General features: G+C 40.5%; 2 protein-coding genes across 2 annotated transcripts in view; one reads left to right on the top strand and one right to left on the bottom strand.

Moving 5' to 3' along the window:
* Positions 1 to 18346, top strand: part of xpr1a (xenotropic and polytropic retrovirus receptor 1a) — a gene marked incomplete at its 3' end in the record, with an annotated part of 100263 nt that extends 81917 nt beyond the window's left edge. Inside the window, exons 10-15 of the mRNA XM_084066371.1 lie at positions 2200 to 2368; positions 4063 to 4257; positions 14478 to 14644; positions 15403 to 15542; positions 16883 to 17104; positions 18289 to 18346. Of these exons, the coding sequence (XP_083922497.1) occupies positions 2200 to 2368; positions 4063 to 4257; positions 14478 to 14644; positions 15403 to 15542; positions 16883 to 17104; positions 18289 to 18346 (951 nt within the window). The remainder of the gene's footprint in view (positions 1 to 2199; positions 2369 to 4062; positions 4258 to 14477; positions 14645 to 15402; positions 15543 to 16882; positions 17105 to 18288) is intronic.
* A 5295-nt stretch (positions 18347 to 23641) lies between these two features.
* Positions 23642 to 26608, bottom strand: LOC311051381 (uncharacterized protein; the record flags this gene model as incomplete). The annotated part of the gene is made up of 5 exons (XM_084065945.1): positions 23642 to 23698; positions 24092 to 24172; positions 25007 to 25166; positions 25722 to 25972; positions 26462 to 26608. 5 exons carry the CDS (start codon positions 26606 to 26608, stop codon positions 23642 to 23644), a joined length of 696 nt encoding a protein of 231 aa, XP_083922071.1.

Genomic DNA, 26608 nt, shown 5'->3' with positions numbered 1-26608 from the left:
CCCCTCTCTCTCACATCACCCATCAGTCCTCCGTGCCATCCACTCTGCAGCCCTCCACTCCTGACGTGCTTTGCTAATCAGGCACCATGTTGATTAGTGCAACATAGAAATGCTAGAAGACCCTGATCCGTGCAGGGCCATATTATGCACACTCGTCTCTCACGATTTTCAGTCATGATGTCTCGTTGACCTTCTTGTGTTCAGCCACAATAGATAAGGGATGGTGGCTGTTTCATCAGACATTCTAATGGGGCTGAGGAACAAACAGTGTGCTGTAGTTGACTTGCATAACTCACGCATGTCCAAGCGACACATGCTAGTTCACCCCCTAAACAAACAGGAGCAGGAAGATAAATATTTCATCAAAGGGCAAACTGTGGAGGAAAGAGTCCAGATTACCTGTAGTGTTTGCGGTGGAAATGAAAACCTTGCCATGGAGCAGCAGCGGGCTTATAGCCTTGAGATGATCGATATGAGAGGGATGACTAGTCGATCAATACAGAATTTTGATTGACAAGTAGAGCGAAATAAGAAATGAGCTAATATATGTAAACAGAATCAATACTCAATGACATAGGTTGGTAGGGGGTTTCGGACTGGGCCAGCCAGTGTGCAAATAGAAGTCGAATGGATATAGCAGTTTTTGAATGTCAGACTTGGCCTGAGGTTAGGAGGGGGTAAAGCAAAGGAGGAAGGTACAGTAGGGATATACAGTATCACGTTTCATAGCTCCGTCAATAAACAACCACAGCCAAAGTCAAATCCCAAATAACATGCCCACAGGAGCCAAAGCATCTCGCAAAACACATCTATGAGCATTAGCTGATATATTGCACTTTTACCTTAGCGCTAGGTATGCTCTTGGTTGCTTGTTATTGCAGAAAATGCACTTATAACCTCTGGTGATTAGTAGCTTTCGTTCCCTACCTTTGTTGATTGCACTTATTGTAAGTCGCTTTGGATAAAAGCGTCTGCTAAATGACTGTAATGTAATGTAATGTAATGTTAATGACTAGAGACAGACACACGCAATGACAATTAGCATATGCGCATGTGTAGACACGCACGCACACACGCATGCACACACACACACACACACACACACGCACGTATGTGCGCACGCACGCATGCACACACACACACACACACACACACACACACACACACACACACACACACACACACACACACACACACACACACACACACACACACACACACACACACACACACACACACACACACACACACCTGGTGTGCTGTGGTGTGGCGATAAGGCAGTCTAGAGGCTCTTATGCTTTGTGTGTAATAGTTCATTATGAGAGTTTTTTTTCTGCTCTGCCCTGTTCTTCTGAAGCAGTCTGGCAATTACACACTAATTAACTGCCTCCTAATTCACTTCCTGCCTTGTTAAAACCATATAGACATGAGTGGAATTCACTCTATCACCTCATGGGATTGTTTACAAGGTGATCATCTCTTCTTCCAGCTGCCGCACCAGATTATTGACCACTTTTCATAAAACAAAATGTTTTAGCATCTTGAGATTATTGTGAAAGGTATTACAAAATAAAGGCCTACATATTACTACAATATACAGGCCTGATTGTAACCGACCTAGCTTTCAGTAGTGTTGATTTTGACAACTAATTTTGATTTAGTTTTAGTCATAGTCTTTTGAATAAAATTCCATTTCTATTTTAGTCACCTGAAATGTTTTACTGTTAGTCTAGTTTTAGTTGACTAAATATCATAAGATAATAGTCGACTAAATCTACAGTTGATTTAGTCGACTAAAATGTATTTTGGCGGTGCCTTGATGGCATCGTAATGGCTGATTTTACACTTGGTTGCATGCTGAAAATAGCCGATCTACAAGCTCACAACACATTGCAGCGCGACACGTTGTGAGCTTGTAGATCTGATATTTTCAGAGCGCAACACCCGAGCGCAACCAAACATAAAACGACTTGTCTTTTAGTTCTACTGGATCTCTTCTCCACTAGTCCCTCACTAATCTTTTATTCTAGTTTTTATTTGTTGATGAAGTTGTCACTACATTTAATCTTAGTTTTAGTCATCGTAGCTTAGTTCTTATTTAGTTTTTGTTTAGTGAAAAAGGTAGTCGACGAAATCAACACTGACTTTCAGTGGCCCTTTTCTCCCCTTTTGTCTTTCTCCCCTTTCTCCCCTCCACAGTTCCGTGTGTTCACAGCACCGTTCCACCGGGTGGAGTTTGCAGACTTCTGGCTGGCTGACCAGCTCAACTCTCTGGTGTTTGTTCTGATGGACATGGAGTACCTCATCTGCTTCTACATCTTTGAACTGCAGTGGAGCAACGGCAATGGCCTGCTGCCTTCATTTAACAGTAAGATATAAATAATGGGATAGTTCACCCAAAAAAAAACTTATTTTCTATCAATTACACACCCCGTGAAACCTTGAATTCATGGAGATTTGATGTTTTTGTCGCATTCCTGAGCCAATAATTTGATGACCATCAAATGACCATCAAATTATTGGCTTAGGAATGGGGTCCCATTTTTATCGTTTTTAGTACGTAATACATAATACTATAATAAAACATCAATAATGAACGCAAACAAAGACTAGTATTGGTTTTCTTCAGGAATGCTACAAATCATGTGGCTTTAATTGACAGAGTTCCAAGTGGGCCAGAAACAGAAAGACAGTTCAGTTTTTGTGTCAAGTGAATGAGGTTTTAATTGTTCTGGACCGATGACCTGAAGCCTTCTGCCTCCACTTAACCAATCAACATTTACACCTCGGCCTCCATGCAAGCAATTAACACTGAGCTAATGGAACCCAAATGCATGACCACACTGTGTGACTCCCATAACAATGAGCTCTCCAGAGGAAGGGAGAGAGAGAGAAAGAGAAATAAAGAGAGATGAAGTAATGAAAAAAGTGGTGAAAATGGAGGAGGAAAGAGCCAGAAGAGAATGAATTGCATACAAGGTGAAGGAATTAACATTAGGTACACTCAGCCCTTCATCAATTACCTTATTTTTTTAGTTATTTTGTCCATCTTCTGGGAACAGCAGTTTCTGTAAAGCTATTTGTCTAAGCTTAAATGACCATTATACCTGTGGTCTGACATGTTTAGCCCATTGACTGTGACTAACGGTATATTTGACATTACTGCCGACCATTTTCCAAAACATGCGGCCTTGTTTTTTTTTAGGAAGTCACTGCATTCAGTTAATTTCAATACATTTTTAAAATCTACTTGGAGAGACTTGAAACGAGCTTGATAGATAATCCAACACACTAAATATAATTGCATGTTTTTTCAAAGTAATGTTATTGTTGCATTTTAACGTATTATTGCACGTGCATAGAAGATTGATTTACAAACTAAATTCAAACATCCATGACTTATTCAGTTACATTTGGCCAACATTGACTCAATTAAAATAAAAACATGGTCTACCTTTACCAATTATATAGCTGAAGATGTGGATAGACAAGGACAAGTATGGTCCTTTAAACCAGTGTTGATTTCGTCAACTAAAACTCTGACGAAAAATGTTCGTCGACTACCTTTTTTCACTGACGAAAACTAAATAAAAACTAAAACTATGACTAAATATATTGACAATTTAGTTAACAAATAAAAACTAGACTAAAATGTTAGAGAGGGACTAGTGGAGAAGAGATCCAGTAGAACTAAGACATGTCATTTTATGTTTGGTTGCGCTCGGGTGTTGCGCTCTGAAAATAGCAGATCTACAAGCTCACAACGCGTCGCAGCGCGACGCGTTGTGAGCTTGTAGATCGGCTATTTTCAGCATGCAACAAAGTGCAAAATCAGCCATTATGACGCCATCAAGGCACCGCCAAAATAGTGGACTAAATCAACTGTAGATTTAGTCGACTATAATCTTATGATATTTAGTCGACTAAAACTAGACAAAAACTAAAACATTTCAGATGACTAAAATATGAATATGAATATGCTGTCAAAATCAACACTGCTTTAAACTCAACATCAAACATGTTTTTTTCTCAATTTTTTCTCCTCTTGTTTTTCTTCCACAGACCATCATGTATGCCACAGCTACTCATACGGTGTACGTGCCATAATCCAGTGTCTGCCCGCCTGGTTCCGCTTTGTCCAATGCCTGAGGCGTTACCGCGACACCAAGAGGGCCTTCCCTCACCTGGTGAATGCTGGGAAATACTCCACCACCTTCTTTGTTGTGACCTTCGCTGCGCTCTACAGTACACACCAAGGTAGGACATATACTGTGTAGATCAGGGGTTCTCAAAGGGGGGTCCGGGGACCCCCTAGAGGTCCTTAAGGGCTTTCCATGCTGTCCCTAGCAATATTAGTTGATATAGCATCAAAAAATAAATCTAACCACTTTAACCCTATTTACGTCGGCTATTTGAAAAGCTGATCTACAAGCTCACAATGCGCTGCGATGCATACGTGAGCTTGTAGGTCTGCTATTTCCAAAATGATTTTGACAAAAGGCAAACAATTTGAATATTTTTGAAACATTTTAAAAAATACAAAACTTGTATGGGGGGTCCTTGACATGAAAAGATTTGAGAACCCCTGGTGTAGATCACACAAGAATGCATGTAAGCAGTGATGCTGGAATGGTATTCACAAGATGAGAGGTGTGTTGTCTAACCACATGCAGACTAAGTTGTGGGAGAAAACAGTGCAACCTCCGTCTATTCTGATAGTTGTAAGTGGCCCATCTACAACTCTTGCTCCTCAAACGGGATGAGTCCAATGTCAAAGCCATAGTATTGTGTAGCAAAACAGAATACATAGACTCAACAACGTGCGAAGGTTCTTGGTTTACAGAAAGCAGAGGTGACCTTGAGTGCAAATTCTTGAGTCCATTGTCTGTCACAACAAGAAAGAAAGAAAGAATTAACCACTTTAACCCTGGTGTCCCAATTTTAGACAGGTCATTATAGGTGAGAATAAAATAAACATAAAAAGAGCTCCACATTTAGCTTCCGATTATTCCCAGCCAGAAGTATTATCTCAAAGGAGTGCATGTACAAAGACACACGCACAGTAAAAGCATTCCCTCAGCATACAGCCTTTGCACCTTTATCTCATATAATAGTTTCACAGATAGCTCTTCATTTCAAAACAGCTTTTCCCCACCAATTATAAATGCCTCTCAGATGGCAATCACTGCATATTTATTAGCAGGCAAATGCCGGTTACTAAACGTCAACATGCAGTAGCCTTTTAAGATGTTAAATGTTATTCCGCAGCTTGACTTCTTTCATTTAACCATACAAATTCATATCAATAGGTTCGCTGCCAAAGCTGCTCAACACTGAGCTGATATTTGTACATAGTCAGTGAGTCTGAGAGAGAATACAGATATACAAGAGAGGGCAACAGGTTGGAGAGTAACTAAGAGACAGAGGCGGACCAGACAGATATAATTTATAGGCTTTATATAATTCCTACTTGTTAGGAAATGCTTCCATTAACACATATCCTCTCTCCAAAGGATATTTCCTCTGGTCTGAAGCCTGTGTGGAGTGTAGTAGACCCTTTGCTAATGGCCTCAGCTCATCTCTTATTCTGTATGAAGCTGTCTTTCATCTCACACAGTAGTAGAGAGGTAGAGACAGAGCGCTGTTTAAGTGGATAAGGAGGGAATACACACATATGCATGAACACAGACATGCACACGCATGAATACACATTCTGTATACAGACACAGACTCGCATATGGACACGCACGCACGCACGCACGCACGCACGCACGCACGCACGCACGCACGCACGCACGCACGCACGCACGCACGCACACACGCACACACGCACACTCAAACACACACACACACACACACACACACACACACACACACACACACACACACACACACACACACACACACACACACAGTACCTCTGCCACACTGGAATTAATGCTGCGGCTGTCAAAAAGGGAAATTATTGTACTGGGGAGATTCTAAATATTCTCTATAGAAACAGATTAATTTGCTTTAATCCATTGATTAATTATCCTTTGGGTAGTATTATGGGCAGCAACTTATCCATTGACCCGATAACGGAAATAATGTTTGAACACTCCCCAGAATTGTGAAGTCAAATAAAGATAAATGAATAGTTTGCAGCAGCCCTCAACATTCAGTAAGCTTGACAAATCCTTATTCAGTTAGAGGAAACTTTGACAGTATTATGACAGGTTTAGTGTCAGAGGAGATTATGGGGCCTTAACTTATATTATAGCCTCAGCGTGCCATCGCAACACAACATCTGTCAGACAGCAGTGCAGCATCATCCCAGCTCAGTATGTCATCATGTTCACACCAGCAGGCCCAGTAGTGGGAGATGGATGGAATGTCAGTGAGTGCCTGGCAGAGCTCCCACTCCACAGCATCGCCTTATGGATGTGTCACTCTTATTGTTAACCCAGTCACAGAGCTGATGCCTCCTCCCGTGTGTGACCTCACTGCTCATTCCTGGAATGGCCTGTTTTCTTTTTTTTTCTTTTTTTTTTTTTTACCTCCGGGAAAAGGTTAACCATCATGCATCATAATGAATGATATTTCTGGTTGGGATTGGGAGGATGTTTTCATTAGCCACTGATTGGTTTTTTGATCAGTGGTTCCCAAAGTGTTGGCCGAGGCACACTGCTGTTTACGTGAGTGCCTTGGGATTTTGTGAGAACCACACATTATTAATCACACATTAATTCTGCAATATACTGTATAAGTAAGCCTTACAGAGCCATGAGGCCCATAGGGCAGGAGCCTATCTCCTGTTTCCTTAGCGTGAGGCAGCTTGATGTACAAGTACATCCCCTGGACATGACGCTAGTATGTCGCAGGACTTACCCCAATCCGACCCTTGATGCTGAGTGTCAAGCAGTCAGGCACTGGGTCCCATTATTAGAGTCTTTGGTATGACCTGGCCGGGGATCGAACCCCGACCTCCCAGACTCGGGGGGGACACTCTAACCACAAGGCACGCACTTATTTCCAAATGCAGAGGCAAATTACAATCAATATAGGCGAAAGTGTTAAATTTGAAATTATTATTATATTTTTGTATTATTATATCAAACACAGCAATTCTACAAGCCCGTAGCAGGAGCCCGTAGCTTGCAGATCAACTATTTTCGCTACGAATACACTTGTGCATTGAGATGTTGAATTGCCCGTTTGTGTGCTTTGGGCACAAAAAGTTTGAAACCCACTGTGATAGTGACTCTATTTATATAACAGAGAGAACAAAGCTAACTGTTTGGTTTAGCCTTCCCTCAGGTGTACTGTACAGTCAGGCTTATCATGATGCAATTCTGAGCAAGCAAGCCCAACACTTTTTGCCCTTTGTCTTGTTGAGGAGTTTGAATGGAGTGTGATAAAGAGAACATATTTTTTGCCCTCAAAGGAATGTTCTCTCAGTCCTTTGAATAACTGATTAGTGTTGTGGTGAGACTAATCCCAACAGATGTTCAGAGGACTCTGGTGCTGGGAGAGGATGAAGGATTTTCAGCGTTATAGGCTCAGTTCCAAGAAGCTGTAAGATACAGGGCCCGACAGTAAGACAGCTACTTTATTCTGGATCAATACAGGCTCAGTTTTATGTACAGTGACCTGACAAACTGCTGTTTTAGATGCAGGGCTAATGCAGACATAATGCTAATTCAAGCCCTAAGGAATGCTTTCATAGACTTGCCAAGACGGGGCACATTGGAGTCTGATGTATAGGAAACAAATTTGTGTAAACATGCACAAATGCAGGGGCGCATCGATAGCCGACACCAATGGCTGACCGGATAGGGCGTGCACCACATAATGGCAACGTCCCAAATGGAGACCTCATGTGTTGCACGTCCTTATATTCCCCCTCTCTGCCCCCAGTTTACTGTCTCTACAGCAAAAAAACGCCAAAAAGGAAACAGTTTACATGCTGGTACAGATCCATTATTTACTTCAGTCAGTGGTTTTCAAACTCATTGTGCCCAAGGCCCAATTCTAAACGCACCTGTATTCATAGCGAAAAGTCGATTCTACATCTGCTATTTTTGCGTCTTTTTAGCGGTGCCAACCGCTCTACGTTTGACTCTGTCTGCGTGTCCGTCCGTCCGTTTGTTTGATCACGGGATGAGCACGGCAAAGAAGCAACACATACAAACACATACAATATGTGGACTTAGACCACCAATAGGGACGAGCACGAATTGCTGAAGCCCCGCCCCCTCTGTCTTCCCATTGGCTGGCCTTTAAACAGCCATAACTCAAGTTCGCAGCATGCTACGGAGTACAAATTTTGTACATGGACTAAAACCACCAATAGGGACGAACTGTAATTAGTTACGCCCCGCCCCCTCTGTCTGCCCATTGGCTGGGCTTTAAACAGCCATCATTCCAGTTTGCAGCATGCTACCAAGTACAAATTTGGTAAGTGGACTCAGACCACCAATAGGGACGAACTGAAATGAGTTAAGCCCCGCCCCAAAGGCACCGCTTCCTTCACACAGGGTGTGATTTTTTTTATTGTTTTTTATTTTTTATTGTTGTTTTTGAATAAAAATAAAATAAAAAAAGTTAACATTTTACAGGTTTATATTTTACATTACATGCCCCAAATAGGACGCCAGGTTGAAAGTGGTTAAAGTATTATTTTTATGGTATCGAAATTAGTACTGATATAGTATTACGTTTTCTATATATATAATATAGTATATATTGCAATAATAATGTGAGTCACAACATCCCATGGCACACCTGGACTTGTCTCACAGCACACCAGCATGTCTCATCACACTATTTGGGAACCACTGATTTATTTATTGAATTAACCATTAAGGCCTCCCCATTAAGGCATCGCCGCAGCCACTTGCCGCACGGCAAATTCGGAGCCGGTGTGCATGAGGTCATAGAGAACCATGTGTTCATTTAAAAAGTGATAATGTCCGTTTTTTCCGTGCGAAAAATCGCACCCTGCCTGCAAAGGCCTTTAGTCTGACGTGTATTTTAACATGAAGGGGAACATTAGCGTTGCAGTCCCATGGTGAAAAAATGAGGAAGTCAAATTACAGCAAATGATCAATGTTATCGAAAGATAAAAGAACACATGGAGGCGTGCAGATCAGCGAACGATCAGGATGGAGCATGAATGGAGGGGAGGAAAAGGAAAGAGGAAAACAAGAGCAGGAAAGGTAGGATTGAGACCCACTGTAGAAAGCTTCTAGACAGGGACATGAAAACATAAAAGGATGAGGTGCTGAGAAAAGACGAAGAAGACTTTCTTCAGTAGTTGTACAGCAATTTGTGGCAGGGATGTGGAGACACTGACAAAACCGATGAAATGGCAGAGAGAGGAGTGAACGAGAGTAGGAGTAGTGAAGGAGAGGAGAGGAGAGGAGAGGAGTTGTAATTACCACCCTGGGGCTGAACACATGTCTGCTGGACAGCACTGGAATAGAGATGAGGCCAGAGCTGACAGCTTTTATAACTTCATTTCATACACTGGGCAAATTATTATCAGCTTGGAGAAGAAATTATCACACACACACAGACGCACACGCACCCACATTCTTGTACTGATGTCTCCCCAGTCAATTATTACACTGCCCTGTCTTCATGAACTCTATTTAACCTCTACTAAGGTCACGGCGACTCCTATTCTTATACTGCCAGTGTATTCACATGATGATACTGATACAGGCTGAAGTTAGCATCAGATAAAGAGGCATTCACTTTGATCAATAACCCCTGTGTGCCTAGCAACAATCTCTGTGGATACACAGAAGATGGAGCGCTGATCAGATTAAATATTGACAAGAGGAGTGAAGGTGATCAGTCCTGTTAATTGGTGGTTTCCAGGTGAGGGATTTTTTTATTATGTGTTTTGCATAACAATAGAGCCATAGTGGATACAACATAATCATCCTTATAGCAGAAATAGGTCATTATTGTCTTTCCTTTGTGCTTGTTTGTCTCAGTGGAATGTGGGCCTGTCAAAGTTGTCTTAAATACCGTTTACCCTATTAGGTGGCTGCTTAGCTACTGTGTGTGTGTGTGTGTGTGTGTGTGTGTGTGTGTGTGTGTGTGTGTGTGTGTGTGTGTGTGTGTGTGTGTGTGTGTGTGTGTGTGTGTGTGTGTGTGTGTGTGTGTGTGTGTGTGTGTGTGTGTGTGTCAGAAGTTAGCTGTATTGAGCATAAGATCAATGGCCATCTCACCACTTTAACCCTTATAATAGCCCTCGTGGATAGCCAGCCTAATGTAGAGACATCAGCAAGCCCTCAGCCGTAACAGAAACTGAAAGGCTAAATGCCTCAACATTGGAGAACACTGCCGGAACAAAAGGGAGCCTAGAAAACCACATTATCCAGTGATAGATAGGTGCTGGTTTTGTTATTCAGATGTTATTTGCTTGTTCACAGATGCTATTTACATGATTTAAATAGCTGTATGGTGTTTGCTTGTTCATAGATGCTTTGTACATTTAAATAGATAGATATATGGTTTGCTCGTGCTGCTTGCTTGTCTACTGATGCAAATGTTGTTTAGATACAGCAGATTTGATGTCTACCTCGTATCCTAGTTGTTTTGTAGCACATGCTTGTTTTCTTACTTGAATTACTTGAATTTACTGTTGTTACAGTAGTTGACTAGGTTTCATGCTGCTCACTTCGTTGCACTTTTAAATCACTCTGTTTTAGAACATCTGCTAAAGCCGTAAATTATTAAATGGTAAATGGTACATTTATATAGCGCTTTTATCCAAAGCGCTTTACATAGATTGTGCATTACATTCACACATTCACACACAGAGGATGGCAGAGGAAACCATGCAAGGCACCAACCTGCTCATCGGGAGCAATTATTAGCAATTATTAGTGTGTAACTTTCATTTTAGTAGTCTCTTTGGCGACACATCTCGTAGCTCCGTTGTCATTACAGCGTTTGTCTGTACGAAAATACAGCTCAAAAAGCTATACATGATCCTAGCGCTTGTGGGTATTTTGGAACACAACAGCACATTCATGTTAAATTACATTACCGGTATATATACATTTCCGGTAGGCTACATTTCTGATGCCTTCGTCAATTTGTGTCTGGGTTAGGGTTGTCCGATATTGGCTTTTTTACCGATAACCGATATACCGATATTGTCCAACTCTTAATTACCGATACCGATATCAACCGATACCGATATATGCAGGGATTACTGTGATTAGGGTAAGCTCAAATTTCATATCACACACACCATACAGTAAGAACTCCTGTAACTTATTAAAAAAAAAAAAAAAAAAGTATTTTTTCCCCCAAAAACGATACCGATATTTTCCGATATCGATTTTTATGCTAATATCGGCCGATAATATCGAACATCCCTAGTCTGGGTAGACACTCTTGAATTAATAGTGTTTATAGAAGTTGTAAAAAAAAAACACATTTATGTAGGTTATTGTGAAAAATATACCAGTGAAAGATTATATAAAAAAAATACTTTTGTTTAATTGAAAAGTTACACAGTATAACTTTAATTCATTGTAATTGAGAAGAACACATTCAGGACTAAAGACCAATTCATACTTCGTAATGACCCTGTTGCTCACCGAATATGAAGGATTTTCAACAAAAATTGTGATTGGTGTTTTTCAATTAAAAATGTGTTTCACTCGGCGAGCAACACGGCCATACTACAAAGTACAAACTAGGTTTAAGTTTAATCTGTCTGTGAGGAATGTCACTTTGGTCTTTATGTCCCTAACACAGAATGGGAACTACGTCTACCTAATCCTTCCACTTGGGATGAAAAGAGCCATGTCAACGTGGACACACAGCGGTTAACAGAGCACGACTGGGGGGACCTTAGTGGTAATTGTCTGCTAGAAATGTCCTTGGTCTGCTCCCTGGCGTCTCTTTGGCTCTCATTAGGTGGAGGCAGTGACCATGATGGATGGGAACACGCCCCGTCTCTGTCTGCTAGCTGTTGTGTGGGTCACTGTTGGTCACTATGTTAGACTGTAGGTGGCAAATTTTGTGGTTATTTCGGGTGGGTTTGTTGATTTTTGGGGGGGATAATGCGGTTATTTCGGTTAATTCGGTTCGCCTCGCGCTCGCGGTGGTCGCGAGGTGCGGGGGACTGGACAGATTTTATTATTTATTATTATTTTATTTTTTTGGCTGGACTGAATAGTGGGGGGACACAGTGTCCTTTAATTAAACAGGCTCCGGCGCCACTGAAGATACATATATACATACTGTACATACGCATACATACGATACATCCATCCAGATACATACATTACATGCATGCAACTTGAACTCAGCTTTTACTTTATTGTCACATCACAGGTTTACAGATGTAAAAATTGGAGCTTGTTGTACAAGCTCCAATCATTTGCAGGAAATTAAGGCAGAAACGATATAGGGATAGAAATGAATGATGAATATTTTCTAACTACAACATGCAACTTCACTACCTCTGGGAAATTACCTCCTCCGCACTGACTGAGATGATTGCACCACATTCCCCTTAGTTTTACACTTTTCTTTCTTGTTCTGTCAACAATGACCTGTATGACCCAGGCCACCTGGGTCATACAGACTGATAGCTTTAAATTAATTCATAATAAAGTGAAAAGAGGTCCATTGTCTGTCTTAATTAATTAAACCAATAAAGAGATGAAACTTATTACAACAAATATTAAAGGGTTTATTCTGAAAACATACGCTTCGGAAATGCTTCAAGATAGTTTCCTGAAGTTGAACAGCGAGTACAGTGATGTATACATATTTTGTGAAAACAGTGGTTCTTCCTCTCATGACGTCATCGTCGAGTTTACCCTGTTTACAATCGCAAGGTTACCCTGTTATCTAATTATTGACACTGAGTCTGAGAGGAGGCCAGCTAGGCAATAACAAACCAGACAGGCACTGACTAGGAGGCACAGGCAATTTTAACCATACTGACACATACAGATGAAATATATATTTTTATCAGATTGATAAATGCATATTTATCAATCCATCACAGACATAGGACACATACATAGACAGACATAAATGTATAGAATTACAGTACAGTTGTGCATTTGTACTGTATGTGCACACGCACACGCACACACACACACACACACACACACACACACACACACACACACACACACACACACACACACACACACACACACACACACACACACACACACACACACCTTATTCTGTTGCTGATTTGATTTCTTCGGTTTTATAGAAAGCACTTTGTAACCTTGTTTTGATAAGTGCGTTATAAATAGTTATTATTATGATACCCTCTGATGTTGGCGCTAACCCAGAATGGAACACATGCACATGCATGACTGACAGCTACTGAAAACCCAGAGGATGACAAGGTGAGATCAACACGACAGAAATGTGCAGCTGCTCAACTGAGCACACGGTAGTTTGGCAATGTCAAATACTCTCTAATGACCTATAAAACCCATGAAGACCTGGAACGCATCTGTGTCATTTTTTGATTTGAGCTAAAAAAGCATTATTTCACACTTTGGCTACTCAAATCTTTGTTCTGGGGGTCCCTGGAACAGAATGTTTTGATATGGGGGTCATGTTGGGGGTCCTTGACATGAAAAAGTTTGAGCACCACTGACATAGAAACATACGTTTTTCAGAATAGTTTTTGGATTTAGAAGACATTTGTAGAATGTGCTTCAGGTCTTAATGGGTTAAAAGCCATGCAAATATGCACAATCTATACTCCCATGGTTGGCCAAACTCAGCCTATATGATCAGCATGGTATGTCTTTTTTGGTACACAGTGAAATCCAGAGTGTTCATTTAACTCTCTGTCTGCGTCCAGCTGGACTGAATGTGATCAATCAATGCTTTTTTAGCAGCGCCCTAGTGTCTGTGGTGTGTGTTTGTCTAAGTGGCATTCATTGCTCTGAGAGTTGAACCCTCCACACTGTCATATCACTAAGCCACTGATATTGCAGTCATTTAACATTCTACATAAAAAAGAAATCTTCTTGAGAAGTTTTAACAAGGACATTCGTTAATGAATATTAGACTTGATGGAAGGAGGTAATAAAACCGCTCTGCTCAACAGCAATAAATCATTGGTGAGGTATATCGATGGTAATAAGGCTCCCTCTAGTGGTTTAGGTCATTATAGCAAGAGTTCTGTACCACAGAGACCCCTGATCATACAGCATTATACATTCACTATGGATTATGAAACAAGTCTTGCATTTCAAACGTCTCGTTACAACATGTATATAACGACGTGATGTGACATAGCTCTGTTTAACACAATGCTGTACCCCCTCCAACTGTACATACTTTCCCCATTTTCTTAAACTGTTTTTATTATATTTTGACACTTTTGGCAATGTAAACGTATGTTTTCTCATGCCAATAAAGCTCCTTTGAATTTTGAGTGAAACTGACATGGCACATGTTTGTCTTTGTTTGTCTTCCAGAGCAGGGGCATACGGACGCTGACATGTTCTTCTACTTGCTGATCGTGTTCTCGGCCATTAGTTCTCTCTACACGCTGATCTGGGACCTGCGCATGGACTGGGGTCTGTTTGATGTTGGAGCTGGAGAAAACACCTTCCTCAGGGAGGAGATTGTTTATCCACATAAGGTAGAGCTATATGTTAAAGCATCTATACATCACACACACACACACACACATACATGTGCACACGCACACACACACACACACACACACGCACACGCACGCGCGCGCACACACACACACACACACACACACACACACACACACACACACACACACACACACACACACACACACACACACACACACACACACACACACACACACACACACACCACTTGTGTCCGATTTTGCGAGAGAAATAAGCAAAGAGGTCTATGAAAACAAGCCCAAAAGAAGCGACTAGGCCACATGAGCACTTGAAACCTATACATTAGCTATTTGAAAATAGCTGATCTACATGCTTGTAGATCTGCTATTTTCAAAAGACAATCTTCAAAAAAAGTGAAACATTTTGAATACTTTTTAAAACATTTTAACAACACAAATCTGGTATGGGGGTCCCTGGCAGAAAATATTTTTAGATGGGGTGTCGGTGGACACATACATATTAATTTGGGGGTCCTTGACATGAAAATGTTTGAGAACCACTGGTTTAAACAACATTAGCAAACAAGCCCAAATAAGCAACTACACTTTAGAAACAAGCCCAAATAAGCAACTACACTTTAGAAACAAGCCCAAAAAAAAAACCGCAACCCACAACTGCCAATATTTACAAGCGACTTTACAGAAATGTCTGCTTATAATAAGCAGACAGGGCAACACTGACAGGCACACATAACATCTCTCACTCTCTCTAAATGTGTCTCTGTTGTGTCTAGGCGTATTACTATTGTGCAATCCTAGAAGATGTCATCCTGCGTTTTTCCTGGACCATCTCTCTGTCTCTGACCACCATGACCAACATCCCCAATGTGGGAGACATGGTAGCTACTGTACTGGCTCCTATGGAGGTTTTCAGGTAGGTCCCATCAGTGGTGGAAGACTTTATTTATTTTTACTTTCAATACCATAATATAAAAATACCTACGGTATTTTCAAAGGTCTTGGCTTCAAAAGTTACTGTACTAAAGTAAATGTAGGAAGATGTTTCAAAAATAGCAGATCTACAATCTCACAATGCGTTGCATCGTGACGAGTAGTGAGCTTATGAATGTGCTATTTTAGAATAGGGATATAAAATAGGGATTCATTAGTTATTGTATGTTTTTTGTAATATTTTGATCATTTAAATCTGCAAAGTATTTTCACTAACTTGTAACTAAAGTGTTCAAATAATTGTAGTGGAGTAAAAAGTACAATATTTGCCTATGAGATGTGGTAGAGTAGAAGTATAAAGTATTGAAAAATGAACATACTTGAGTAAAGTAAAAGTACCTCAAAATTATACTTAAACTATCAGGTAATGATGCAAGTCGGGAACGATGCAAGTTGGAAATGCATGCCCCCCACCCGGTTATGCAATACCCGTTGTAAGAAGACCCGTTGTACCCGACTGTCTGTCTGTGTCCCTTTTATGCCCATATACGGACATTTCTGTATCCGTGTCTCTTTTATGAACACATATGGAGCCCAATTTTATTTCTCGGCTATTTGAAAATAGCCAATCTACAATCTACAGCTATTTTAGGAAAAGAAATCCTGGCACACACTCTTTTTGATTGGGGGGTCCCCAGCTAATTACATATCAATTTGGGGGTCCTTCACATAAAAATGTTTAAAGAACCACTGCTTAGCCAGGAAGTTAATTCTCCAGGCCTGGAAATCAGAGAAACCCCTGACAATCAATATGTGGCTAAAGGAGCTGGGAGGAGTGTTGCACCTGGAGAGGATAAGGTTCACCCTTTCTGATAGGGAGCCCCTATTTCAGAAGATCTGGGCACCTATTCTTGGGCTACTCGATGAGTTGAATTGAGTGAATATAGTGTTGTGTTGCCCCCCGGGGTAGTACCTGTTGTATGCCTTTATATTATACTAGATTGTGATGCTGTTAGTTTTGCCCTCTGGGTGTGTACCATCATCAGCCTCATGTTGCTTGTATGTCGTTTTGTTAAGTTGTGTATGTGGTTGTTCTGTTATGTATGCCGCTGTTTTGTTTCATGTTGTTTTTGTATTTCTAATTTCATTTATATTGTGTCTTGTATTTCTTGTATCTGTGCAAATCCTGTTTTCAATATCTGAAAAATACCTGTGTGAGAGGAAAAAAAACTACAATAAACAGATGTTTTTTTTTTAAAAAGAACCACTGCTTTACAGCACCACAGTGTCAGAATCAACTTCGCCCAACTTTCCTCTTTGCAGGCGTTTCGTCTGGAACTTCTTCCGCTTGGAGAACGAGCACCTGAACAACTGTGGTGAGTTCCGTGCGGTGAGGGACATCTCAGTGGCGCCGCTCAACGCCGACGACCAGACACTGCTGGAGCAGATGATGGACCAGGAGGACGGCGTCCGGAACCGCGCCGGCAAGAAGACCTGGAAGAGGTCCTACAGCCTGTCGCTCCGACGCCCCCTACTGTCCTCACAGTAAGGAACAAACGGCACCGTTTTTAGTAGAGTAAAGATCTGTCCCTGTTGCTGTCAGTGTAATCTCTCAAGAACAGATTCTGCTCTGCGTTGGAATCTGTCGTGAAGCTTCGTCATAACGTGTACACACTGGCCTACACACTGGGCGTGCCTTCAGATCAGGAAGCAGGCCGCGCTTTACCCAATCAAATGTAGTGGGCGGGATTCACGTGTCCGTTGATCCTTCCCCCCTCGAAACTAACCGAAACTAATTTAACAATAGCGTCCTCGGAGCAGACAAAACCACGGAAAGATATTCACATTTTAACTTGCTCTTTCATCATAGAAACAAGTGGGCTTGCTTATAACCAAAACGATCCATGTTCTCTGGGAGAAGTGGTGTTAGTGTTCTGTGTAGAAATATTGTTAGTGGGAATGAAAACATAGTCGCACCACCGGAAGTGATGCACTGAAGGCAGACCAAAACCCCGGTTTCCTTGCGCACGTGTGCTACGTCGTCATTGTCCCAGAGCCAACTGACATATGAACAAACAGCAGAGGTCGCTGTTTTTCCTTTTCAGTTGGCTCTGGGTTCCCAGATTGCTGTCAGCGTGGTGTCACTCACTCACGGCAGTGGCGCTCAACTAGATTTCATGGCAACTAGCCTGCAGCGACCCTCGCCCGACAGTTTAACCACTAGAGTTTTTGACAATTCTGCCTATAGTGACAGGCCCAAAATAGGGACGCCAAGTTGAAAGCAAAAAAAGCAAAAATGCCAACGGACTGACATACATGCAGACAGTGTTGTTTCATTGTTTGTAATTGAAAGCACATGGTAACATTCAGGTAGTCTCCTTTGAAAAACAAAGCACACAAATAGAATTAGTATAAAACAAAACAGTCTGACTGACTAAAGTACTGTAGCACTGAACCGACTCGCTGAATAGCACAAGAACTGAATTTCATGAATTTTCTGTCAGTGTCTCACTACAGCAGCGGTTCTCAACCTTTTTCTTTCGTCTTGAAAATCTCACGTTATCATTGAAATCTTAGTGTTTTGCCAATTATTTTGGGGCCCACTCGCAATATCTTCACGGCCCACAGGTTGAGAATCAGTGCACATACTGTAGCACACAGCATAATGTAGTACAGGCAGAACTAGAAAGCATTACCATGTGTGTCATTTTGTCCATCCTTCTCTCCAGATCCAAGAAGGATACCAAGGTGCTGATTGAGGACACGGATGACGAAGCTTTCAGCTGAGTCCAGGTTGTGGATAAACATGCATGTACACACACACACACGCACACACACACGCACACACACACACACACACACACACACACACACACACACACACACACACACACAACTAGATGCACATTTCTATACACAAAAACTAAAATAGGGAAACACTCACATAATACAAAAGAAAACATTTGAGCAACATAAACCTACTGAAGCACAAGCATAGTTCAGTATTGCTACAGTTTTAGGGGTTAGCAATTCCACTTATCCATATATACAGAAGACGGAGAGGGTAACGCACAGGAATGGCACATATCTGGAAGGACAACACCACACTGCCCTGGGATCTTCCCCAGTTCTGTCTCTGCTCTTTTTTAAACAAGCTTTTTAGTTTGTCTTCTTTATTTTGAGACGTTTTTATATTAGTTTAAATTAATTTAATCTTTTCCTGTTTGTTTTTTTGGAAAGCTGCATAGATAGGTTATAGATGACTGTTTACATGCTTTTTTTACTACATCAGGATTTACAGGGAGACATCAAGCCAATCAAAAGACTTACTAAACAAACAATAACAGAAACATGAGGAAGGACTCAACAATTCTCAAACATATCAACAAAATCAACTGGTTTCAACTTGTTGGTTTATTTTTTCTACTCCACCGCTTTCGGTTGGTTGATTTTGTTTATTGCGTTTTAATAAAGTCAGTGTACAACAGCAACCCTGGAAGCACTTGCCGGAAAAGTGCATTTAATACATAAAGAAAACATGAAAGAAAAAAAAATTGTATGAATATGTTTTGATTCAAATATGTTTCTAGTCTGTGAAGTTGCTTTGTAATATTTTTTTTAATGTGCATTATTACTCTGTCATAGTTATGTACTACTATGTGTTATTTATAAGAATGGGAATAGCTCGAGCATTTGTGCAATTTTTGTTCATGTATTTTCTAATGTTTGTAATACTCGCTTTACAAAGCTAATGTCTTGAACACCTTCTGTGGACTTTAGGACAAAGACTTTCCTACTAATGTCGTCCTACTCACCTGTCCAGGCCTGAAATTTGTGTAAAAAAAATGACAGTCCAATCAAATGCCACCATGTTTATGTAGTTATTTATCTCAAAGTGCCCAATGTAACTGCCAAAGCTTTAGTTCCATGAATGTGTCTCTGCCTAAACTCACTTCCTCCATTTAACCTGCTTAAAGGGTGTAAGAGCAGGAGCCCAAGGGAAAGTAACAAGAATGGAGCGATTCTGTAATTGTTTTGAATATGTAATCGATTGAACTGTTTGATGGGGACAGTTTTGGTCTTTGTAGGTTTTAATCTACTGCTGGAAGCCCAGTTGATATGATTAGTATTGCTTGTATTATTATTATAAATGTTATGTTGAATGTAACAGTAATGTACAGCTTCAGGTGTTCTACAGAGTTGCATGTTGAGTTATTTCTTAGTTCTACACAGAACAGGTGCAATGTGATGCACTCATCACGTCATTGTGTGCTGTAATGTTCACTGTTGCCTTGTTCATTTTAGCACCTTTTTTTTAATTACTTCTACTGTTGTGAATTTTGTTTATGTATAATTGTGTTTTAAATGAGCAACACCAGGGATAAAAAAAAAGTACATCTGACATCCATCATTAGCCTTTTTTCCCAGTTTTTTAATTTTCTTCCATTCGTCATGTATTAACACACAAACACACATGCTGTAGCCTACATGCTCACACAGATGCCCCTACTTGGTGTGCCTGCATGTCTTGCAGACTGAACAATATGTTGCGAGCAACAATCGTTATCGGTTGTAACTTTGAAAGTAGGTTGCCGCTCCTGTTCCAGGGGTCTTTGGCCGCTGTCTTTCATTAGATGTTATCTTTAGATGTAACGGTCAACACACTGCGTTTCAATGTATGCTCTCTCTCTTTAACCTCTATTCTTCTGCCCTCCAAAACCCAGAGAGCAGAGACACTATAGTGTTTTTTACCCACAAGATGTAACTTAATTTGTCCTCTGCTTCTGTTTTCCCATTGTGGCTAAAACACCTTTCTTAACAGAGGAGATGCTTAATGATTGCACAATCCTGTGTGTACAGTACAATAGATCTCTTATATTTGAAAGCCTGAACGTACAAAATGTGCTGTCCCTGCTAAAGTTTGCATTGTTTGCCCATCCAGGTAAAAATAACTTCACGTACTGTCAGAGTGCATATACATGCACAATTGCACACACCCGGCGTACACACACACACACACACACACACACACACACACACACACACACACACACACACACACACACACACACACACACACACACACACACACACCATTGTCTCTCTCTATGACTGTGTTGTGTATCTGACAGCACAACCCTACAGCAGATTGTTTTGTAGTAAAGGCTCTACCTGTTGTCTTGCCTGCATGCTGCTTTAGTTTAACAATGTATATAGACTTAATTTATTTTCCATTACGTGTATATTAACGATCATCGTATCTTCTGAGACGATGATTGGTTTCATACATTTAAATGTCATTTGTTTTTTGCTCTAAAACAAGCAGTATTTTTTTAGGCGATGAGGGGCTTTTTCGATTGTTCACAATCCTGCACTCTTTTTCCATGTGTAAATCTATCCAAATGTGTTTGTATAAAAAAAAGAATAGACCATAGAGAAAAACATAGAAACGAAGAAGCTGATTCTGGATTGTGATTGCGTGTACCTTGTTGGTGGTTCTATCTTATTTCCTGGCTCCGTCATCCCCGGGGTTTGCGTCCAGGACTTGTGGAGGGGCTAAGGGGAGTTTCTGTAGCCTACACCACACGTCTACTCTTGTATATGAGTATATCGTTGCTGTCGGGTGGAAACCTTGTATGTTTATTATTTTCAAAACATTTTAAAATAGTGAAAATAGCCGATGTACAAACTCACGTGTCGCATTGCGACACGTGAGCTTGTAGATCGGCTATTTTCACTACTCTTGTGTGACACACTCTATGATGAAGGCAGGCGTTAATTTACGTTAAAAAAAAGAGGTGCCTGGCCGACGGCAACGATATGAGTCCAAGGGAGAGAAAACACGTGAGTATCATGGATGGACGTCCCTTCAAATCGTTCCCTTGGTTGAGGAGTAGGACACAGGAACTGACCCCAGTCCAGAGTACGGACACCATAACAAGATACTGTTGGAGAAACAACTCCTGACTGATTCCAGGTCTCATTGAGCTGTAGCCAACTACTCTTGCTGTCTGTAATAGTGAAAGTAGTTGATTATGTCACAGATCTAGGATCTATATACTATGTACACACTGGGGGCATTTTTTTTATATGCCTTCAAGTGTATAGAGGTGAAAACAAAAACAAAATCTTCAATTGACTGATGTCTGTTATTTGTAGACATGGTCATGGAGATACAGTATGTATAACCCACTGACAATAATAGGGTTACTTTGTACAGTTTGATTGTTATGATGATGATGATGATGATGATGTTGACGATGATGATAACGCAAGCCCTGACATCACATTTTCTCATGGGTGATCATCCACTCGTTTTTACTGCTTGCTGAAACCTCATGATGTAAACGTGCTAGATATCTCTGCATCTTCCTCTCTCCCCTCTCTTGATGTTGTAACCTTTCTCTGACCTAAGTAGGGGAACGTGATAGTACCTGTAGTTTGCTAGGTTGTACTTTGATAAGATACAGAAACAAGATACAAAATGACAAATATGTTACGTGGTTAAATGTGATTTTAAGATAGATAAGACTAAAAGAAAGGAAAAGTCTTACACTCCGACCCAACCTCTGAGTTCCCTTTTACGGAGTAGTTTGTAAATGTTGAGTGTATAACACTGTACTATGATGGTTTTCCTGATGATATTTGTATTTCTGTATACACTTTGGTGATTCTGTCTGGGTTTTATAAACCACGCTTATTTTTAAAACTCTCGCCCTGTGTCTGGCCTGTTTTCTTTCCTGATCTATTAATTCTCAGAGTGACTACTGTGAAAATGTATTTCATGCAGACTTGCAATATCCTATGTTTCAGTATGGTACTACTGTATGTACATTTGGAGTGGAGGTTTTTCCTTGGCCTATGTACCGTTGGTAAGATGAGACTTGAACATGGAAACTCAGCATTATTCCACTACACCATAAAGCGGTGGTTCTCAAAGTCGGGTCCGGGGACCCCCAGGGGTCCTTGGGGTGGTTGCAGGAGGTCCCTGGCTAAATTCATTAATAGCATCACAATCATTTTAAATTAAGGCTTTTCAAAAATAGCACATGTACATGCCCACGGTGCGTCACTCCGGTCTACTATTTCACTCCCATAACCAGACCTGCATGGATGCAGTAGTTAGTTGTTTTGTGTCATCAGTCAAACCTCAAGCCTGAAATGAAACTTTTCTAAATCTCAGATATTTTTCTACACTTGATATCGTCAATCTTCAGTTACAAGAATGAAGAGCTTTGCATAACTTACATTTCAACACTAAAGCCAAAGAGAAATAAAGAGATGAAGCTTGATATATGATTATCATATAAAATGCATTATTTATTACACAAGCTATAACAAACAAACTGCTACTTAAAAACATTTAAAAAAAGAAAAACATGTAACTACAACTTAATGAATGAACACAACAATAAAACACTTAATGTAAGAAATAAAAGCTCAAACCAAAGTCAATGTACAATATAACACTATTATTTACAGAAATGTTACAGATTTCTTCAAACAAAATATTTAATACTACTCAATTTGCAAAACAACACTTTACTATTTACAAACAAAAGATCATGAAAGCATACTTTATGTACAAGATAACATGACTATACTGTTGAAGTTTATTTAGATGAAAGCATTACTGTAAAATAAAACGACTCAAAGGAAAGGGTAACTGGTTGTCTAAGACTAGGACCCATCTCGCAGTGGTGTCCGATAAGAGCTTAACTTAAATATCTAACCCGTGTACTGAAGTAAATACTCAAGTACCGGTACACAAAAGTGCAAATTACAAAGTACATTCTCTTTTTAATACCAAAGCATGGCTGTATTTAAATATAAAACATCTCCCCAAAAAATGTAAAGAAACCAAAAAATACATTTTCAGAAATAGTGAAAATAGCAGATCAAAAGCTCCCAACGCGTTGCACCGCAACGCGTTGTGAGCTTGTAGATCAGCTATTTTCACTAAGATTGAAAAAGGGCATACATTGTTAATTCATAATGTCAGTGCCAGTGTGGCTGAAAAGTCCTGAAGTTCGTAGAAACGGTAGGTAGTAGGAGATTCTGGAGGCACTTGGCAGACTATCTTCACCGTTGGCCGGGTCCAGGTCTCTTGGTGGCGAATCTGGCGACGTGTGATGGTCTCTGTGCATGGAGAAGAAACACAGGTGTTAGTGTCAATGTCCAGCCCTTTCTCGACTGCAATATGTAAATATCTTGCTAATCAAAACCACATGAATAAAGCATACATAGAGTAAGCATACATACAGTATATAAGTCACAAAAATTATTTGGGGGGAGTTCAAATTAAGTTCTGTTTGGTGCCTGTATACGTCGGTAAGCTCCCTCCTTAATGAAATTAAAATATAAAAATAAAAACAAGGATAATATTTTGCTATTTAAACTTGAGTTGTAGTGAATAACAAATTAGAACATTTGGTGATTTACACATTGTTTGAACACATAATTTGTGTACATTATAACAAGTAACTATGTCACTTAAGGTGACGTTACTATATGAACGTTTTGCCAACCCACCTTCCTCCGGATCATCCTGCGGTTGGTGGGAACATCAATGACGATGCACGTCCTTCTGCTGGAGATGTAATCTTCATCGATCTGTTGGAGAAAATGTAGTGATTTGTAACTTGAGCTGATTTGCTTCATAAATTAAACTAAATAAACTTCAGACATAGTTTTAAGTGGAGGTAAATGTACACGCATGCCACATCACTGGTCAATCGCTTTAACTCAACAGGCAACACTGTTTTTAACTATTTCACAATTACAGACAAACTCATGGATGCTTTTTTCCATGTCTCTGCTTGCCGCTTAACCACATGAACTAAATTCAGAAACAAATAGCGTGTGGGGCAACTGGGCAAGCATTCGGCAAAAATTGAAATTGTACATGCTCACAACGCGTCGTGTTGGGAACTTGAAGACTATTTTTGAGAAAGAGATTTAGTGCAGAGGGGAAAAAGGAGGGGGGGGGAGTACAGACCCCTAACTCCAGTCAACAACGTACGGTTGGTTAAAGGTTTGTTGAATGTGAGCTTAGCCTTGTTTAGCTCAACTCTTGGACTTGAGATCAAGAACCAACTCCAATCAATAGTACGAAAATGCACCCTTAAAAAGGGATAGTTCACCCAAAAAAATGACTTATTTTCTATCAATTACACACCCCATGAAGCCTTGAATTCATGAAGATTTTTTTGTTTTTGTCGCATTCCTAAGCTAATCATTTGATGACTGGCGGAAAATCTCCATGAATTCAAGTCTCCATGGGGTGTGTAATTAATAGAAAGAAAGTGATTTTGGGGGTGAACTATAACCCCTTTAATTTTCTTCAAAGATGGATGACTGGTCTAACTAGACTAAACCATGTAACTGATGTATTTATCAATTAATAAATGTCTCTATTGTAGAGATCTGTAGTAAAGGTGTACTTACCAGAAGGTGGTGTCTGGCTAGTGGCCTCTTGCCTCTGCAGGCTACTCCTTGGCCGCAGTCTCCTTCACAGTCTCCTCTTCCTTTGCAAATCCCTTCTGGCCTGGTGTTGTTGCCCGTGTTCTGAGAGCTGTGTTTCTGCCGGAGGAAGCTTTGCATGCTCCTGCAAAAAGTATGAGATGGGAATAAGCAGAGTAAGAACGAACTCCAGTCAATAAACAACAAGGTCACATAAATAAGAATGCAGAGAGAACAATGTAGTGCCTCAAAGAAACTAGGATTCCAGGTAAACAATGAACCTAGCATCTGTGTATACCAAGGGTTCCCAAACCTTTCAGGCCACAACCCCCCCAAAATAAGTGCGAGGCGTTGTGAGCTTGTAGATCGGCTATTTTCACAATGTTTGCCTCTTTCTTAAGTAATATTTGACAATTTGGCCAATTTCGTATTAGAAAGGTCTTAAACGTCATTAAATAGAAAAGTGCAGAAACCCTGTATACACTTATACTGCATGTTGGTTTGTTAACTGTTGAGTGAGAAAACAATGTTGCACATTAAGATAATCGGGGTCCCGACCCCCAGTTTGGGAACCACTGGTCTATACAACATGCTATAGTATCTAGATAACATTCTTAAACATTTGTGGTCAAGAAAAACAAATGTATTGAAATAAAATAACAAAACCATGAGAACAAGTGACCAAAATGTATCTACATACTTGAACCAACCAGATCCAGTTCCTTGCTTCTTCTTGGCAACGGTAACCCTCTTCCTGGTGGTGACCTGTGGGGGAGGAGAAACAGAGGAGTCAGTTTCCGTGTCTGAATCGTCGGTCAAACACGGAAACCAACTCACCTGTGGCTGAGTGGGTGCTTCTCCCGGTGAGGCATCCTTCACTGGCACCCTCCTCAGTATCGCCCTGGGATTCTGGTCATCCACCACGGTGCACGTCCAGTTGTATGGAGCGTCCTGTGTGAGGAAATGCATACATTAGTAACTTGAGCTAATTTCTTTCAGTAAATGTAACTGCAGGAAATTGAAGTCCATTGAATTTTGTTTTTTAAATAATAGCGTTTTTTGTCTAATGTTTCTTTCTACAGACAAACTCGTGGATGCTTTCTTCAAGTCTCTGCTTATAGACTTCCAAAAATAGGCAGTCTACAAGCTCAAACTCACTGTGAGCTTGTAAGTCGGCTATTTTTCAATGTACAAAATATAGAATAGGGTTAATTTATACATTTTGTAATAATCTAAATCTACAAAGTAGTAACTAAAATGTAATAATTGTAGTAGAGTAAATATTATTTGGCTGTGAAACATGGTGGAGTAGAAGTATTAAAAAATGGACATACTCAAGTAAAGTAAAAAAGATTCCACTAAAGTGTGCTCAAGTACAGTAGCCTACTTGAATAAATGTACTTAGTTACTTTCCACCACTGGTAGTAAGGATGTACTTACTTGAAGGCGCTCGGTCCGAACCCTCTTCAGAACCACCCTGGTGTTCTGGGGGTTGTTGGGGTCCTGGATCAGGACAGAAGTCCAGGTGAAGCTGGCAGCTGCAGCATTCTGTGGGAGAAAATGTAGAAATGTGTAAATTAAGCTCAT

Source organism: Gymnoscopelus microlampas (assembly GCF_963454915.1).
Source record: "Gymnoscopelus microlampas genome assembly, chromosome: 9".
Classification (NCBI taxonomy): domain Eukaryota; kingdom Metazoa; phylum Chordata; class Actinopteri; order Myctophiformes; family Myctophidae; genus Gymnoscopelus; species Gymnoscopelus microlampas.
This window is presented reverse-complemented; position numbering and strand designations above follow the sequence as displayed.